Here is an 18,889-nt window from a genome sequence, read left to right as displayed (position 1 = left end):
CATGGTCTACACAGCCGAATTGAACGATTCTAGTCATCTTGCCTACAAGAGCGAACTATCAGAAAGGTCTCGTCTATCATCCAGTATCCGATTTTATCTTTTATTTATTTATTTTTCCCAACTATAGTTTCATGTTCATACCTTCAAGCCTTGTCTGAGATATACTTAAAAGATACAACCAAATATTCTTAGCATTCCTCAGGGGTTTCTGGGACAAGCGGTATCCACAAAAAACCTGTAGTTTCATGGCGAACATTTCATTATTTTTTAATTAAAACACTCTTCGTATCTTTCTATGTAATGAGAAACATTCCATTAGTTTAATAAGGAAAATGCCGAGGCATTTTCTGGACAGAATTTTCTGTAGCTTTGTCATTTGCAACGTAACTTGATCGTGGCATGACATCAGCAAAAAGAAAAATCGTTAATAACAAACTAGAGGTCTGATACCTTCTATAATGACTACCATTTCTGAAATTGCTTATTATTATTTTCTTTCTTTCCAGCAGTCGGCATAGTATTTCTACAGCATCTTCTCATGACCTTGGGTAAGTACACTGCATTTCTATTACTAGTTTTTTTTTTATTTACTAATGGAGTTGGATATTAAATCTTTCAAAAAATCAAAACTATTTATGACGCATGCGCAATATCCAGTCTTTTAACAATTGACAAATTGGTCAACGGCAAACAATTGATTAGAAGTCTAATATTATTTCGATTTTCTAACGTCTGTTTCTTGTAATTTTATTTTCTTTTCGAATACTTTTATACAGACAAGTAGGATAGACGTGCGATATGGTTTCTTTCACGTGGGAATAAAAAAAAAAAAAAAAATACAGACATGTCTCTTCAGTAGAGTGTGTGCACGTTGTCTGCCCGACTACTTCCGGTTTCAGCAGACTTACAAATTAAGGACATAATTGCTCGCCTTTCTGGCACTGACAAAACCCTCGCTTTAGTTGGCTCTTCTTGTCTACGTAGGATTTACTTACTCGTATTATGGAGGAGGGGGGGGGGGGTCCTTTAGCAACGTTTTTTTTTTTTTCGCCAAGGAGAAAAACACAGTATCGAATATTGAGATTCACAATATGTATCGTATTACGGAGATTCTATATAGGAGAACTATGATCACTGAGTTTCCATGGAAACCGATAGAATCGTATTCTGTAAATACCATAAAACTGAGTTGTGTTTATTTTTCAAATATTTGTGCAACTACATCCTTGATCCTATTTTCAGAAGTGGATGAGTAAGCTGAGAGAAAAGAAGGTGTTTGTGTTTAGCGGAAATCGTAAAGAAAAATACGAAATCAGCTACGGAGGACCGTTCTTAGTAATGAAATTTCAAATGAGAATATTCCAACTAAGCCTACGTTGGGTTGGTCGGAATAATTTGAAATGGGAACCGAATTGAATGAAGATCAAATCAAGGAAGATCAGCAAGTACCGAGTTATCCTGGAGCACATGAACAACAACGACAAAAAAGCTAGACCGTGTATATACGATAAAAAATAAACGGGGGGGGTAGTAACAAAAACTTATCGTTACCTGTAAGGGGAACTATCCGTTAGAGGTGGAGTTGTTTAAATAGAAAAAAAAAAAAAAAAGTCGGAATGAGGAACTCGATGCCAAAAATTAATTACCCTACTTAGATCTTCGTCAGCCTGGCGGGGCAGAACTCTCAAAATAGACCACGTGCATTGCTTGTCGCGTGGTTTCCAATCAAAACGATAGAGGAGGGGCGCGTAAAGAACACCGATACCGAACAGCAATCAGCGACCGCCATCTTGAACGTCGGCACAACACAGGCGTACCGAACAGTGCAGAACAATGTTGGAGAGAAAATAAAAAAAATTCTCAAAAGCTTTGGCTTTCAGCCAAGAACATCCGGAACTTTCACACGGCAGGAAAAATGGACGACCACCCGTGTTTCTGACCCCGAAACGTCGGCGGAGATAAAATTAGTCAGTGCGATACTTTAGCGCACTTCAGTTGTCTTAAGACAAGTTTTAAGAAAACTTGGGACTTTCTCGAACAAGATGAGACCCGTCAACAACGTATAAAGGGCATTAATAAGAGACGATAGCCTCCCCCCACACAAAAGTTCCCCCCCTTGCGCTAAGGTCATTTATTGAACGTGAATGCAATACCCAATGTAGATAGTGCGTATACGGGAAGGCGTCCAAAATTTCACCACGGAGGTTGCGACATCAAGCCCTTATTAGACCTCCCCCCCCTCCGATTGATGATCGCTACTGTCACCGATGGCCTTCCACTCATCCTGAGCAGCATTCCAATGCAATATCGGCTCGTAGAAGCACGCGACAGAAACACGTAAACAATACATTCGCACTCCCCCCCCCCTTTGCTATCCTCCTGTTGACCAGCAGTCTGCATTGAAGAGAATCCAACGATTCCCCGTTACAGTAACAGCTGCAGCCGTCACATGAACTTGATGCTTAGGTCGCGCGTTGATTATATTTGGCAGTTTGATGAGACGCTTCGATTCACCCACCCACCCCTCCCGTCGTTGTCGTATCCAACGGAGGGTGCTTTGGCATGCAAAAACAAATATTGACACTTAACGGAGATTTTCTGTAAGAATGCAACCATCTGTTAGCATGCAGCCCTGAGGTATCGGCACGTGCGTGAACAAAACCCATCCCCAGGCAGCCTAGTTAACGTAGGATGCCTTGACGGAACGAGGATACTAGTGATGTCTTGATTATTCCGTCACCTGAAACACAATACTTGCAAGGAAAGAGGCCTCCCGATCAAATTCGGGCACTTCCTTTCTCTGAGGTTCCTCCCCCCCCTCGTTTTGATGGATCTATTACAGAAAGGAAATGACTTAGTAACCTATGAGACTGCCCCTTATTGAATAACGTAAGTAAAATTACTGAAAATGTTTGCCTTTTCATAACTATTTCAAGGTAATCTTGTTAATTCTGTGTCCACGCACAAGTACTTTGCATAAATCCATTATAGTAATTATTTAAAAAAAAAAACACAAAACGTATTTATATAAAGCAGATATGGCAGTGCTGAGTAATTATTGAAGAATTACATTAAATAAAAATGCATTATAATTTGCGATCTTTAACGATCAAGCACTTTTTCCCCATAAACCTAATTCGAACTCGGTGGATACCTGATGTAGTCAAATCCACACAAATGCGATAAAACAAATATATTTGCAATAAATGATTAGCTTGTTTAGGATATGTTGGACAGTGACGTCATACATTACTGCTCAAAATTGAGAGAAATGGCTAAACGTTGTTAGAAGTTCCTAATTTCGAATCCGTTTAATTGGACCCATCCCGGTACTTCGTCTGACATTAGTTCGGTTAGAACTGTACCCCTCATTCAGAAAGAATGAGTTGACGTCATAGCAAACCTATCTTGGACAGATGCAGTGGGAGGAGTTGTTGGAGACGGCTCACTTATAAAAGAGATTTGAACACGTCGGATGTGATTGGATTTACGACTGAAGCGATTAAGGCTTATGAGACCCGTCTCTACAAACTGTCTGTTCTTCTGGACAGTTTGCTTGTTTTTGCTTGAAAAAACCTTTCCCCTGCCGCATGAGCATAGCTAACTCACCTTCAGATGAAAAGTCCTGATAAAGGTCTTTCCAATCACATCTTTGATACCGATTGTTCACTACGGAGGCTCTCTAACATTACATTGCGGGGAATAAATGCCTTTTTATGTTTCAATTTTAAGAAGGCCATTTATTTCCTTTTAACTACAAATCTTTTAATGACAACATATTAAAACAGTATGTTCGTGTATCTCATATTTAAGGAGAAGTTTAAAACTGGCGACCTGTGACAATCTCGTTTTCTGTGCCAAATATCGCACTGTCAAACATAGCTATAAAGTCAAAGTCAGTTGGCCAGCGATTATACGAGTCATAAGCCTTCCTCATTCAATAATCTTTTTCGGGGATTAAAGAGGTGCCCGGATAATGAAAGAAAAGAGCCAAGAAAGGCAAAGCTCACCTCCATTAATTGTGCACATTCTCACCGATGGCTAACCCGATTCTTCGAAAATGCCATTAGACGTATCCTGCGGAGATTGCCTTAAGGAAAAGCCAGTTTTACCAGGGATGTGCAGTGTGTGTGTGTGTGTGTGTGTGGACTTTCCCATGGTTCCCATAGTTGGCTTAATGCCAAGATAATGTTCATTCCAGACAGAAGACTGGCGCTAAGGATTTGAAATAGACTTTAATATCTCTCACTGTTGCCAGAGTGCTAGCGGAGATGGGATTATAATCTTCCATCTTTCCGTTCTTATCACAGCGGTATGTAAAGCTTGCGCGCGACAGTATCATAGTTTAGTATTTGACATTTGACCTACTAAGAAGCAGAAAACAGACTCAGAGGTATACAGTAACTGCAATGACATTGCAGTTGTTTAATATATGAATTTATTTTTCTTTCTTTTAACAGGAAAGAACGTACAGAACTTTCAAGGAGCAGACTTGAATGAAGAGGAAAGGAAAAAACAATGCTACAACTTTTCAGTAGGAAACCCCGAGAAAAAAGAATTCTATACTCCAAACTACCCAAACAAGTATCCTAACAACATCCAATGTACCCTTCAACTCAGCGGTAAGACGTAAATTTTAATATTTCCGTAATTACATTTCTTTATTAATTATACGTAAAAATAATTGAGATATTCTAAATGATCAATTTCTTTGTTAGAAGTATTGGTGACTTAATATGAAAACAATTATGGACATTTCATAACAATTAAGCCCCATTGTTTACATTTGTTCATTATTGGTCTGTAATGTACATTTCATTTCACAACAATTAAGAAGCACTATTATTTAAATTTATTCTTCCTTATTGGTCTGCAATCTACATTTCAAAACAAACACAACTGCGCCATCTATTTAGTCACAACAATAGCGAAGAGAAATATCATTTGGCTTCAACACTCTTGTAAATTAAAAACAAACTTTTCCCGATCATCAATAAAACGGTTACGGATAATCTACGCAAGAATGCTAATATGTCTTCTGCTCCTATTTGCCATTATTTTTCTTAACTAATGGTACTAGAACGGATTCCGTGTTAATATTTCTGTCATTTGCAGTTTGGACTATTTGAGAAAACTATCGCTATTAAAGCGAGAACACTTTTTAATTGGTAATACCGTCGTCACGGCCATAACACACTGAATCAACGAACTGTCATCCGGGAACGCTATTACCGTCGGTGACCTACACCAATCTTACATTATCTCGTGACTTGTGCGGAATGAATTTGAAGGCGATTGCATGATTTGAAGTAACTGTAGAGAGGGGGGGGGGGGCATGTATTTCTTTATCGCTAACAAGACTTTTCAATAATAAAACCTTTACCGCCGCTCTCAGCGACATTATCCCGATAGTACATTTGTGAAAGTGTCTTCTGTGTATACTCTTTCGCTAATAGTCACTGGCTTGTGTCTTTCTGTCATGAATGCTTAATGGTAGCCCCAATAACCGTAACCTTTTATTGTTGCTAAGATAGATCGCAATGGCTTGATCTTCCCATTACAACGTAATGAGTGGAGCTTATTTTATTTACCGAGACTAAAAGACAACGGGAAATTACTTTCTAGTGTATTACAAGGATATGTTCAAAGACCAGAAATGTACTCTATAAATCACTACTTACTTTACTAAGATGCGCTGAAAAAAAAAAAAAAAAAAAAAAAAAACACCCACCCCCCTAAAAAAAAAAAGATTTCATGAGTCATTGTTTAACTAGAGGATGCCAAAGATAATGCTTTATCCTCTCATCTTTTTTTTTTAATACGGTCTAGGCACTTTTTTTTTTTTTTTTTTGCTTTTACAAAGGCTGACTCTGCCCTCAGATTTATAAATTATTATAGGAATCCGTTTCCTTAGTATAAGGATAATATATGAAGGATTAATTCTGCTTCCGTGGCTCATGAGTAAAAGATAAACGTCCGTCTAGCAAGAGGGATTATTGGAGAAATGATTTACACCCCATAACATCCTTCTAACAGACTGTTTTAATAACTATTTATGAATTTTAGGCAATTCATTCGACAAAAGAGCTTCAATGTCGAAAAGTCAACTGTAGGTTGATAGGTGGAGCCACATGCGCGTACTATACTAGCAAAAGTAATGACAGGCTTTTTTTTTACATACAGCTTATTTCCGGAATTTGTTTCGATGGATTTTTTTTTATTCAATATTTCGAATTCCTACAAAATACAAATATTTGTCGAGCCATTTCAATTTTTATTTCCATTTTTTCAGGGACATAAATGGGTAAATGTTTAGAAATTATAAATTGTCATAACCACACTGTAATATCGTCTGCTGCTGTCTGCGCCATTGTAAACGTATGTTATTTTTTGCCTATATGTTGTAACTTTATCTTTATTATATTCCTAATTCTTTATATTTTACTCTAATGCGCTTTTTTGTCTCTTATCCTTTCTCATTTACTCTACTGCGTACTATGATTATCCACCTTCCGTATTTAATAGTCGAATGCCTATGAATACTGGAAATTTATTTGTCCGACTGCGCCACCAATATATCATTTAATTGGCCTAAGACTAAATAAAACTTCCAGTAGATTTCCCTCTCACTCACGAGCGAAGTTTCTTTTATCAATGTTTACTTTAACAGTCGTGGTTCGTAAGCAACTGGACTGCGTTTTTATTGCCTTAAATTATTTCCCGCTCACAAGTCCAATTTATTTAAGAAGAGTGCAGTTGTAAAATAAAAGCTCAAGCAGCACTCTTTTAACAAATAATTAAAACGTTTATTTACAAATGACACATGAAATAAACAATAGGGAGATTGCTTTCTCTATCCATTTATAAAATCTTTAGCATAAATTAGAACCTTTTTACCTTAACACTAATTCACTTCTTTAACTCGCAATCTTATTTATTCTCCGCTTCCAAATTCAACTTATTAAACTTCTAGTTTACTTGCAAAGAGGTTAGCTAACTCTCTGTTAAGTTACCTTTACAATTTTATAACAACTTTCAACATGCCAATCAATTCTCTTGATGACACTTCTTACTGCTATTAACCATATTCTTAAAAGTCTTTCTATAACACACTATAAGAGGAATTGTACAAAAGTATGGAACTTACAAAGGCTCTGTATCGCATATTCAGTCGAAAGTCTTCCACAAAAAGTTCTAAGGCAATTCTTTCATCTCAGATCTTGAGCTTCCTCAGGAATGTCTAGCTTCAGTAATATCTCATCGGGAAAATAGTGGACTGCGGTACTCATTCAGCTCTGGCAAAAGGTTGTTCTCCCATGGAGAAAAGAAAACTTCCGAGCGAAGCTGCCTCGGGTAATTTACATCGCCTTTTCTCCTCTGCTTTGGCTCGTCAAAAATGCCTGGACGACTGCCGTCTCCAATAGCTCGAACTGCCGCCAACTCTCAACTAGGATCTCTCTCTCTCTGGCCTGGAAGCTCCTCTTTGTCCGTGACTGGAACCAGGACGCTCCTTATCCTCTTCTCAGTCTCCTTTTATTTTGCGATCTCGCGACCTTGCATTAAGGGTAGTAAATCCCGAGGAATTCGGCATGACTCTTTTATCTTCTTTTAAGTTTAACCCGCTCTTTGTTCTCCTCCGTGCAATCTTTTGATCGAATTTTGCCGAGCGCAGAAACTTGTCTCTAAAACTAGCGGACCTCTTTGATACTTTGCTTCTCTTTTCAGGGCAGCAGAAACTTCTCTAAACCTAGCGGCACTCTTAGATACTATCTTTAAAGGTGTTAGCGCAGTAAGCAACATTTATATACAAAACTAGTAAACACCTTTTCCTGCGCTCTTACACATAACTATATACATGTACAAAGTTCCCCTGGGAAAGCATTGCCTTTGATTTTGACGTTAAAACAGTAAATACATTCACTTCCCACAGAGTTAACTACATTAATATTTTGCAAAATATACATAGAAACAAACAAGGTTATTTACAGTTCTCATGGGACTCGACCTGTGTAAAAAAAAATCGATGTAAAGCGCTTTGATATTTTTAGGCTACATCGAATTTTTACAACACTCTAGCTGGGTGGAATTCCACACAGTTTGCCACAAGGTGATTTGACCTTATTAAATAAAAATCTCAGGATGAGAGAAAGATGTAGAAAGTTTTTTACCTTGGGTATATACTATGTTAAAGATACCAAGCAATTTTATAAACTTGGTTTTAATCCTTTTTCCCAAGTAAGCATACAAGCAGGTAAGTCAAGTTTGACGAGACCTCAATCAAGGTCAAAACCGGTAGTGGCCCTTGCCTTAATGCATAGCATCATACATGTCCGCAAGATGATGTGCTATGCACTATGGGAGATACTAAGGAAAGTGATCAGAGCTTACTCCACCTTTACCACGAGTTGCCTCAGACTTGCACTACATGCAGGCACAAACTTGTCTGTTTGCTTACTTGGGAAAAAGGATTAAAACCTAGCTTATAAAGTTGCTTGGTATCTTTAACATTATATATATATATATATATATATATATATATACTTTACTTGTTACAGTAGACAGAAATACACAGCGGTCTATACACTTAAATATATGGGGGGGGGGGGGGAAAGCGATCCAGTAATACACTTAGGTTGATAGGATATGAATGTACCGTCTTAGGAAGTAAGAGTTGATTTTCCTAAGCGGGTCTCAGACATAAGAAAGACGCAAGTAGACGTAGTTGTAAAATTTCCGGAGGCGACCGGCAGCTATAAAATATGAACGTAATGTTTTTCTCTAATAAAACCAGTGGCAATCTCTTGTAGCCTGGGAGTCGGTAAAATCGTAATGGGATTTTATTTATAAAACTCAGGACGTTTGAAACGTAATGACCTGCGGGATAATCTTGACTGTATAATATATGAAGCGGAATTTCGTTAACAATCAGACCAGTGCTTTCAGTGTGACTCGCAATGGGGAGGGGGGGGGGGCTCTGCGTTTTATGGGAAACGATATGGAAGTGCGGGAAGTTTTGAATGAAAAAAAAAAAATCTCCGAGAATGACCAAGTATGTGATGTGTATGGGTTCATAAAGTAGCATATCGGAATAACTAAATTGCCTTTTTTATATATATTATTCGAAAGTTTATGCAGTTATTTTAGTGGCACTGTATTAGTGTGAACCGTTTCTTTAGGTCTGACATTTGGAAATGTATTGCTTGGTCCACTGTTGTTCAGCTTATGAGAATAAGCACTCTGGTGTCTGTTTCTCAAAATTTTCTAAGTTTCTGTAAATTCCGCTATGAAATAATAATGTATTTATAATATTCCTTATTTTAGTTGAATTTAATTCTCCAAATCAAAGTATTTTTGATTTTTTAAATAATTATTTTTATACACCTGTTTTTTTTCCCTTACGCAACATCGAGCAAAATGGTGGAATGGATCGACGGGTGAGATGCAGTGATTAATACCCTTGGAGGCTAATGGATTGCAATGCTGTAGCCAATGACGTCCTAACCGAGGCTCGGCTATTGCTGTTACCCTCCTGCCATGATCAGAGCTTTAATAGCTCAATAACACCTTATCCCTACACATAACGGGGAAGATGAAAAGCATTCTTGCTTCGCCCCTTTAAGCCAGTCCTTATAAGGAGCAAAATGGTTTTCGTCAGTACATGTTAATTTCAATGGCTAATTAACTTGGATTCTTTGAAACTCCATTGTTTCGTATGACTGCGATTACGCCTGTTCTTAAAAATTAAAGACTGTTTTGCGAGAACAATACGTGATTGGCTTCAATTTCTGAAACTCGCACCTAACATGGGTGTGCTTTTTCCACTCACAGCAGTGGTTTTATTACCAAATTTTATTTGTCATTTTTATCCAAAAGATGAATATTATCGCTCACTACTTTTATTCTACGCAAGTATTCAGAAGGACACAACCTGCTATAATCCAGCTTGTATCGATTTCCACCAAAATTGGAAAAGCGTTATAGATAGAGTTCTAGTTTTGGGTTATGAAGTATATTATACTTGATAAGAAATTATATACAAAGAATTTAAAATATATATAACATCCTCTATAAGCATATAGGCAGACAACTATTCTACTTGCATATAGAGATTATGGACTTCACCTCAATTGCCTCACTATATTAGATTATAATGCAAAAATTTGTTGGTTTATACGTGGAGGAAGATTAAAATAAGAATATAATTTCTTGTTAAGTATAAGATATTTATAATTAGCATTAAGTTTTTCTAAAATCTCTTCATAATTTGGATTATTTCTAATTAGAGAAATACACCATTTTATTATTTATATAGTAATTATATGAATGGATGGCAGTGCTGTAGCCAATGAAGTTCTAACTGAGGCTCGGATATTGCTGTTACCCTCCTGCCATGATCAGAGCTTTAATGGCTCAATAACACTTTATCCCTACACTGTCCTCTACAGATAACGGGGAAGATGAAAAGCATTCTTGCTTCGCCCCTTTAAGCCAGTCCTTATAAGGACTATAAGGCCAATGAAGTTCTAACTGAGGCTCGGATATTGCTGTTACCCTCTTGCCATGATCAGAGCTTTAATAGATCAATAACACCTTATTCCTACACTGTCCTCACACTGTTACAGAGTTTACTGCATTTGATGAGAGAAACACCAAAATACTCCCTCATAAAGGGTAGTACTATCATCCCTTGCACTTCGTTTTTTTTTTTTTTAATTTAAGCAATGCTGCCAGCATTAATTTAAAGCAGTTATATTGGAAAAGAAGATTGCGAAAGAGTTCGGTGGAGGACAACGTAAAGGAACTTACAACTGTTGAAAAGAAAGATAGGACCGGGAGAGATAGAGTGCCTTGTTCACAAGATCACCAGCAGTCGAAAACGACAACAATTATCATTACTTATTTGTAGAAACCATCTGAAGGTAGACGTACAGCATCCCTGTAAATACTACAAATAAAAACCATCGTTTCTTATCTGTAATTACAGGGATGGTTCCAAATTTCTGGAACCATCCCTGTGATTACATGGTTCTAAGTAGCGCTTTCTTAATCTCTCATCAGTGCCGTCAACAGGGTGTAGCATAGAGGCAGCCTGCCTCGAGGCGCTCGTTCAGCCATAGGAGCCGTCGCTAAGCTAACAGGAATTGTGCGTAGCAAGCTCGGAAAGAAGTTTTCCAAGCTTGAACTGATTCAAAATTATTTGCGAACAGCAGTGACCCAAAGCAACTATATGGATAGAAGCGGACGTAGCATATAAACAGTTTTATTGTGCGATAACCCCGTTGAGCAAACATTTAATTAATATTATTATGTAATCGTTTTGCGTTCTCTTGTAATAAAAACAAAATAGCAACCGGAGATTTTCTTATATTTTTGTCTTATAATCCATCGGGCGCGACCTAATCTAGTGACAGCCCTCTCTCTCTCTCACACACACGAGCGCGAAAAGCTGAACATGTAAATCTATACGACATTAACACGTATAGATTGAACTTTTCTAGACTGTGGTACTCCTGTGAAAGTATAGAAATTATGATAATGATCTGCAACCTACAAAAGAACATCACTAATACGAGGGATGTTTTAAAAGTAGGCAACAGAGGGTAGCAGATCATCCTTTGGGATTATAGCTGAGGTCAGCGTATCGCAATCATCTGAAAATATTAAATTATTTCAAAAGCGCTTTCAATAGGCTAATCATATTTATTAATATAAATATAAAATGGTATCATTCTTCTGTTTACTGACCTTACTTTCCCCCTAACAATTTCAACAGCCAATTACGGGCAATTCATTCAGGTGGACTTTCTGGACATATTTAGGATAGAGGAACCAACTTCTTCTTCTTTGACTTGTGAAAATGACTACCTGGAAGTGCGAGACGGACCTTACAGCTATTCTGAAAGTCTGGCCAAATATTGCGGGTTAGAATTTCCTTCCATCATCACTTCATCTGATCGTTATATGTGGCTGAAATTCGTCAGCGATGACAGCATCGAGGAATATGGATTTAGGGCTGTTTACAAATTCATTAATTTCACAAGTAAGTTATTCGTAATTTTTTTTTTTCCAAAAAATTTTATTGCTGTATCTAATGTTAAACAATTCTCGGATTAAATTAAAATATTTAAGAATTTTCTCCTCCTTTGCAGAACCTCTACGTCCACAACCAGATCGTAAGTAAACACACCATTTCACTCTAATTTCTAATTAAATAATCCCTTAATTGAGAATAAAGTCCATTTTTTTTAACTAGAACTTATTGCAATTCTCATTGAAATCTAATACCAGCAACATTTTTTTTATAGGATTTATTTTGTTTTCTTTGCAGCTTGTATTTATGAAAGAACAGGCCTTGAAGGAATTATCAAAACTTCTGATATTGACGAAAAGTTCCTCAACTATTCGAAGGTTTGGAACCATCCTATTGATTGCATATGGATCATCACTACCACTCCAGGCTGGAATGTAAGCTGGATATTAACATCTCTTAAGTTGTATAAAAGTTGTTTTCATTATTAATATGTTTCAACAATGAAACAAAAACGGATAGAATATTTCACAAAGCAATGGCGGTAACAATACTCGACGCGTGCATCTATTTCGAATGACATTCTAACAACACGTCTCTTTTTTTACGATATTTTTAGTGGCACCAAAATTAAGATACTTCATACTTATACCCAATTTATTAATCAAAATATTGAAACAGACGCTTCCACTTATTCTTTTCTAACGAACATGCTGTAAAAGGAAATACTAACAACGCTACAGGAAGTGACATCAAATGCGTTCAAGAATGATGTACAAACTCGCTGAGAAAGGATGAAATTTTTAAGAGGGAATCTAATTATGACTCTCACAGCAGAAAGAAATAAACAATGAAAACTTGAGGAAGTTAATTATTATGAGCCAACCCACAAGATTTTCAGTAGGCGTTTGTTAGCGCTTTCACTGAGCCAAATAAAAGTCTTCAGAAGGTGGGGAGAGGATGTTACTGTTGCAACAAATCAACTTACGTAAAGGTTTAAAGATATTCACAAACATCCATACCACAGTTATCATTAATAGGAATACAAACTAACGAACACTGCTTTTTTATTAATATTATTTTTTTTTTTTGCTTGATTTAAGAGCGATTAATGTGAGAATTCTTTTTAATTTCAGGTGCACTTGAATTTCACCGACTTCTCTCTGAAATATCCCAACGACTGTGAAAAAAATTACGTCACACTGTTCGCATCCCAAGAGAAAAATGAATACCGAATAGCCAACTTCTGTGGAACTACAACCGAACCCAAGAAAAGCGATGGAAACAAAGTGAACATCCGCTATTTTTCATTACCTGAATCGGTATCCGATAGCAAGGAGAAAACGAAATTCAGCTTACATTACACCGCCTTTCGAGAGGTGCAACCCAAGGGGCAAGGTGAGACTTTATTGAGCATGCGCAGTTCAGAATTAAGAAACACCAAATGAAATAAAATATCCTTGGACCATCTTATTAAATATATCTTTCTCTTTCATAAAAATGCAAAACGTGTGTCTCCTAACTTGTACATTAGTAGATGTCTCTAATATGTAACTGCAGTGACAAAATATAATGTGCATCTCGCTAGAGGTCGCTCGAAATTATGACACTTCTTATTGCACAGAGAAATAATTTTTTTCAGTATAGTGTAGGCGTACAAGTCGCTACTTCGTGAGTTGATTCACTTACTAAGCTAAGAAGCTTACAACCTCAACTCCAAGAACGGATCTGATAAACACATTTTCCTCCTCATCTTTTAGCATCTCAATCTTTGTTCAGTGGAAAGCCGTTGTAAAGGATCAAGTAATACTTGGTGTTGGCAGTATTATGGATTACGTCATGAAATAAACTTGAACATTAAAAACAAAACAAAGTTCACGTGACTTCTTCTGCAGCTTGTCCCACTTAAGCGGGGCCGCAGTTTTTGGTGAGTCTCCTCCACATCCAAGTTCTTCATCTTCAAGTCCTCCTCCACCAACTCCCTCCATCTTTTCTTTGGCCGCCCGCGCTTCCTCTTCCCTTGCACATCCATCTGCATGACCTTTGTTCCCACATATTCGTCCTCCCTCCTCATTACTTGACCAAACTATCACAACCTTGCCTCCTGTATCTTCGGCCCTAAGTTTAATAACTTTCACTGTTCCCCTGACATAGTAATTTCTCAGACGATCCTTTCTGGTCGCACCGCACATCCACCTAAGCATTCTCATCTCCGCTACCTCCATCCTGCTGATATTATTTTTCCTCAGGGCCACAGTTCAAGTGAATAAATTTTAGAATTTAATAGACATAGGTACCCATTACAGAAGTACTTTTTTTTTTTTTACTATTCAATCCTTAAATCAGGCATTAGATTAGCTCTTAATTACTTTTAAAAGCTTCTATGGCAACAATGATGCGTGTGAGTGAAAAACCATCCTAAATACATTTAAGTCATAATACTCGCGAACAATTGAAAAACATTATTACAGAAATTTAAATGTATTTATATTTTTATAAAATTTTTAAATGTATATATAAGTTACGGAAATAAGTCAAGGAAGATACAAGCATATCAAATAAAGATAAAATACCATTTTCTTTCTAGAGCCAAAGCCATGTGATCCACAGGTGGAGTTTGACTGCGGAGACAGCACGTGTATCGACAAGTCATTGATATGCAACGGTCGATACAACTGTATATATCGATATGATGAAGAGGCAACACTCTGTATCAAAGGTTAGTATTGATATTCGTTGTAAATTAAAGCCAATGATAGTTACGGAATAAAAGTAAACTTATTAATATCCTATATCAAACTTAATTCGTTGGTAAATATTTAATGCTTTACAAAAATGCCCGTGGGCCTGATTTTTTTAAAAATGTTTATATTATTATGTCATTTTCATTATGCAAAAATCAAGTTAGACGTTAACAACTATATTCCTTATTTTGATAACAATTTCTATAAGATATGATTGAAAAACATCGAACTACAGTTGATCAAACTCTTTGCAAAGCAATATATTGATGTGTTTTTAAAACTTGATCAGCCCAATAAAGGTAGAACTATCTCAGTAGAGAAAGAATTATAGCACCATCTTCTAAGAAGATTCCACTTAAAACGATCATGATGGTAAATGAATTTTACATGAATAATAGTTAAAAATTTCCCACTTTGTTGAAACTCAAGGGGGGGGGATTGTTAATTCCTGGATGAACCACAGGCGTTCCAATTTATATATATATAAAAAAAGTAATCAAGTCAATTCTGTTTTTTTCGTCAATAGGGACCTTTTTTTTTCATGCCACTTCGGAATTCAATTAAGCAGGGATGTAGAATCACACCGGGCGATGAAAGTCATCTACCACCTAAAAACATTCACGCCACTAACTGAACCAAACAAATGCATGAACAATAGTAAATCAGATTAAGAAATCGAAACTTAATATTAGATAACATCATCATCAAATTCCTGACATGTACCCTCAAGGGGTGTACAGGATATAATAGTACTACATGAAAAATTTACAACATTACTAACTTTCTATCTATAATTTTCCTCCAAATCAGTCAGTTCAAGACTCCAACATTATCAGAGCTTATATTTCTTTCTTCTAAGGCACTTTTTACCGTATCAATCCAGGTTGTTAGGAAAAAGACCTATAGGAAGACCAAGATCTTTTTCGTGGCAGACTTCATTTGCTAATCTTTCCTCTCCCATTCTGTTTAAGTGAAAATACCACCTGAGATTAGCTCTGCTAATGCATTCTTGGATGCTGACATTATCAAGTTCTTTCCTAATATCCTCGTTTTTAATATGATATTGCCATTGATGCCAACTATTCATGCCCCTCATATCTGCGGTCAAGTGTTTTACTTCTGATCCAGCTCCCAGATCCATAAGTTAAAATTGGATTAAACACTGTCTTGTATACAGCTAATTTAGTCTTTGACTAATTTCCCTCTTATTCCATATAAATTTATTCAGTTGACTTCCTACCAGACCAGCTTTGTTGATTCTGTTGTCTCCGGTGATAGCATAAATATGTTCAAACAGGTTTAGGCAAGTTAAGTTATAGGCCATTACTAATTAAACGTAGGTTGAGGGGGGGGGACTCAAGATTGAGTTGTTCTATTAACGAGAAGAAACCGAATCAGTTATAATCTACGCTCTGGATGACTATGAATATCTAGAAAAGGCTGGTCATGCTCTTCAACATTTTGGGAGGAGGAGAGCAGTCAAAAATGGAGATTCTCAGTTCTGATCCTGTGATAATGCTGAAGGACCACAGATTACAACACAGGAAGATCAACATTCCTAAGTATTTTGTTACAGAATGGACGTGGGTGATTTACATCAATCTGGGTAATCTTAAAGGACACTTGTAAATACATCACGACTGTAATTTGCATAAATCTATTGTTTATACTTAATTTATTTATTTACTGTTACTTTTTTTTTTCTTTTGTTCTTGCAGCCTCCGTGGTTGGCATCGTCCTTACGTCAGAGCACATGATTGTCATCCTTGTAGTATTCTTCTGCCTGGTGCTGGGGATGTGCATTTCCATCAGCATCTCTTGCTACAACAAGGTCAAAGAGCGACGCCAGAGGAAGATGGAATACAAAGCGAGACGGTCTAAGGAAGCTTCGGTAGAAGCGGGAGTGGATCGGAGTGTCGGAAGTCCTGACCGTGCAATCGAAGCTGCCCTCGCACTTCAAGCTGCCCAAGTCGGAGCCAAAAGAAAGGGACCTCGATGGGGAGAAGACGAAGAAGACGGAGGGTGTTACGTGCCGGAAGTTGACCTGAGCGTGTTCAGGAAGCAGCCGAACGGTGGAGAAAACATCCCGACCGGTCGCAACGTGCCAAGAATAGGCCCGGATGGTAAGAGACAATTCCAGCCGTTCGTTTGCGAGCAAAAAGACTGCGTCCAGACGGAAAGCGGGATTCCTTTGACGGCTATACCCCCGCTTCTGTCCTCCCACACGAAGGACCGCAGTAGGGAGATGGGGGAACGGGGACCATCACGTATGGGTCCCGCAGAAAGAGGGACAAGGGTGGGGAAGACGGAACCAAACAACGAAATGCAGTGTGTTCGAAATAACAGGGCCAACGCGTATCGAACATTAGTGAACGCTCCGCATTCGGAAAGTGAAACGCCAAGAAACCCGAATCAGTTCAGGGCTGAAGCTGTTATTGAGATGAACGATAGTTCTCGTCCTCATAGCATGGAATCAACTCAGTCGGCACCGGACGTCATAGTTCAACACTGATGTTCCCGGTAGTTAGTGCTCCTTTGAATTGTCCGCCTCTTCTTTCCCATTGGAAGCCTCGAGGAACCACTCGGGTAAGGTCGAGTTAAGCCTAACGTCTATGCCAGGCTGTTGCGAGAAATGTAGACTACGTTTTCCACTCTATTACTCCGATAAAAAAAATATAAATGAAATTGTTTTAGGAAAAACAAAAGATCTATTTACACTCCAATCTACTGTTCGTCTATTTCTAGTTTCTCAGCAAGACAGCAGATTTCAATTACCATCTCTTGCTTAGTGATCTTCTGTTCGAGGTAACGTCTGTGAAAAGAAATATCTCACCCCATTGTGTGGCTTTCAAAAGACCTCTGTTCCGATGGGGGTACACTAATTTTTTTTTTTCTTGCATGACACCAATGCGCATTCGTGGGTGCGCATATGTATGGGCCAAAAAAAAAAAAATCGTAGCTTTTTAGGATATCTCTTGTGTGACATGTTTGGACTCTTGGTGTGGTTTCCAACTTACACCATTCTGTCCTCCACATATCATCGGTCCTTTTCAAGACTGCATACGCACACCAAGGGTCAGTTTTCCCCCTTTTTCCCCCCTCTGATCTCAGAACCGGGAGTTTGCCAGCTGCGCGTGGCCTTAAAAATAATGGAAGGACCCAAATTGTCCCAAAAAAAGAAGAGAAAGAAAAAAAGACATTTGTCTTTCGTAAGTATGTATTGAGTTAAGGTACATGAAGAAATGCTATTAAAGCATTTTGTATTGAGTAGTCTTTGTGGTTTTTTTCTTCATACCCACCAAACATAACACACACAAAATCCCAGAATAATGCCAATTTTTTTTTTTAAATCTTTATAAGACGATGCACACGTTTTAAAATATTAATGTGCCATACTACATAAGGTGATTTTTATAAAAAAAGATATGAACAAAAAAAATGGGAATGCATTTTTTTTTTTTTTTTTTTTTTGAAAAGTACCCACTAGATTGATGCATGCTACAACTCAGGGCTTCCAAAAAACTAACTTCTGGTTGGTTTGCTGTTTCGGTTAACCTGAAAAGTTATCGGAAAAGCCCATATAAAAGATCTTGTACTAGACGGGACTCCAACCAAAGGGTAACTGTCGCGATATTTAAATAATTGTAATACTAAGTCTAAGTGGAAAGGGATTCTGCGACTTTTAGGAGTCACTCCCAAAATCCTACGAGATACGCAAGTGACCAGATGGCATCACAAAAGCCAGATTTGTACAGATTATATGTCCACGTCATCATATAAAGCTAAAAGGGTTTAATTGTTGCGAAACGTATGACGTCACAATGAAAATACGCCTATTTAGCGATTATTGGCTTATCAAAAAATCATTTTAATAACGTCGAGTCACAACTCCATTGTGAAAAGGCCGTGTTTTGGGATGCAATATATTCAATGTAAGATAAAATCTTGGCCAAATTTAATAAAAAAATATATATAACGTATTCCACGGTTAACTATTCCCTTTCTTCATTATATAATAAATAAAAAAAAAAAAAACGGTCTCCGATCTATAGCCATAAGTCGTCTCATTTTGAGTCACTGAAGTATCCTACCAAATGACTTCGATGAGTCTTTTCTT

At 37.4% G+C, this 18,889-nt stretch overlaps 1 protein-coding gene across 2 annotated transcripts in view; it reads left to right on the top strand.

Moving 5' to 3' along the window:
* Positions 1 to 18,042, top strand: part of LOC150096571 (uncharacterized) — a 121,252-nt gene extending 103,210 nt beyond the window's left edge. The window contains exons 2-9 of one of the 2 annotated variants that reach the window (XM_090408387.1): positions 510 to 548; positions 4,461 to 4,622; positions 11,774 to 12,040; positions 12,150 to 12,173; positions 12,329 to 12,465; positions 13,165 to 13,426; positions 14,616 to 14,747; positions 16,491 to 18,042. In XM_090408387.1, coding sequence (XP_090264513.1) covers positions 510 to 548; positions 4,461 to 4,622; positions 11,774 to 12,040; positions 12,150 to 12,173; positions 12,329 to 12,465; positions 13,165 to 13,426; positions 14,616 to 14,747; positions 16,491 to 17,284 — 1,817 coding nt within the window. In that variant the 3' untranslated portion in view covers positions 17,285 to 18,042. Of the gene's footprint in view, positions 1 to 506; positions 549 to 4,460; positions 4,623 to 11,773; positions 12,041 to 12,149; positions 12,174 to 12,328; positions 12,466 to 13,164; positions 13,427 to 14,615; positions 14,748 to 16,490 lie in introns of both variants that reach the window. The other variant, XM_090408386.1, reaches the window with a different exon arrangement.
* Positions 18,043 to 18,889: the final 847 nt, after the last annotated feature.

The sequence above is a fragment of the Typopeltis vanoorti genome, chromosome 18 (genome assembly GCF_054136105.1).
Source record: "Typopeltis vanoorti isolate ZY-2024b chromosome 18, IOZ_Tvanoo_1.0, whole genome shotgun sequence".
NCBI lineage: Eukaryota > Metazoa > Arthropoda > Arachnida > Uropygi > Thelyphonidae > Typopeltis > Typopeltis vanoorti.
The sequence above is the reverse complement of the archived record's forward strand: the minus strand, read 5'-3'. Positions and strand labels throughout refer to the sequence as shown.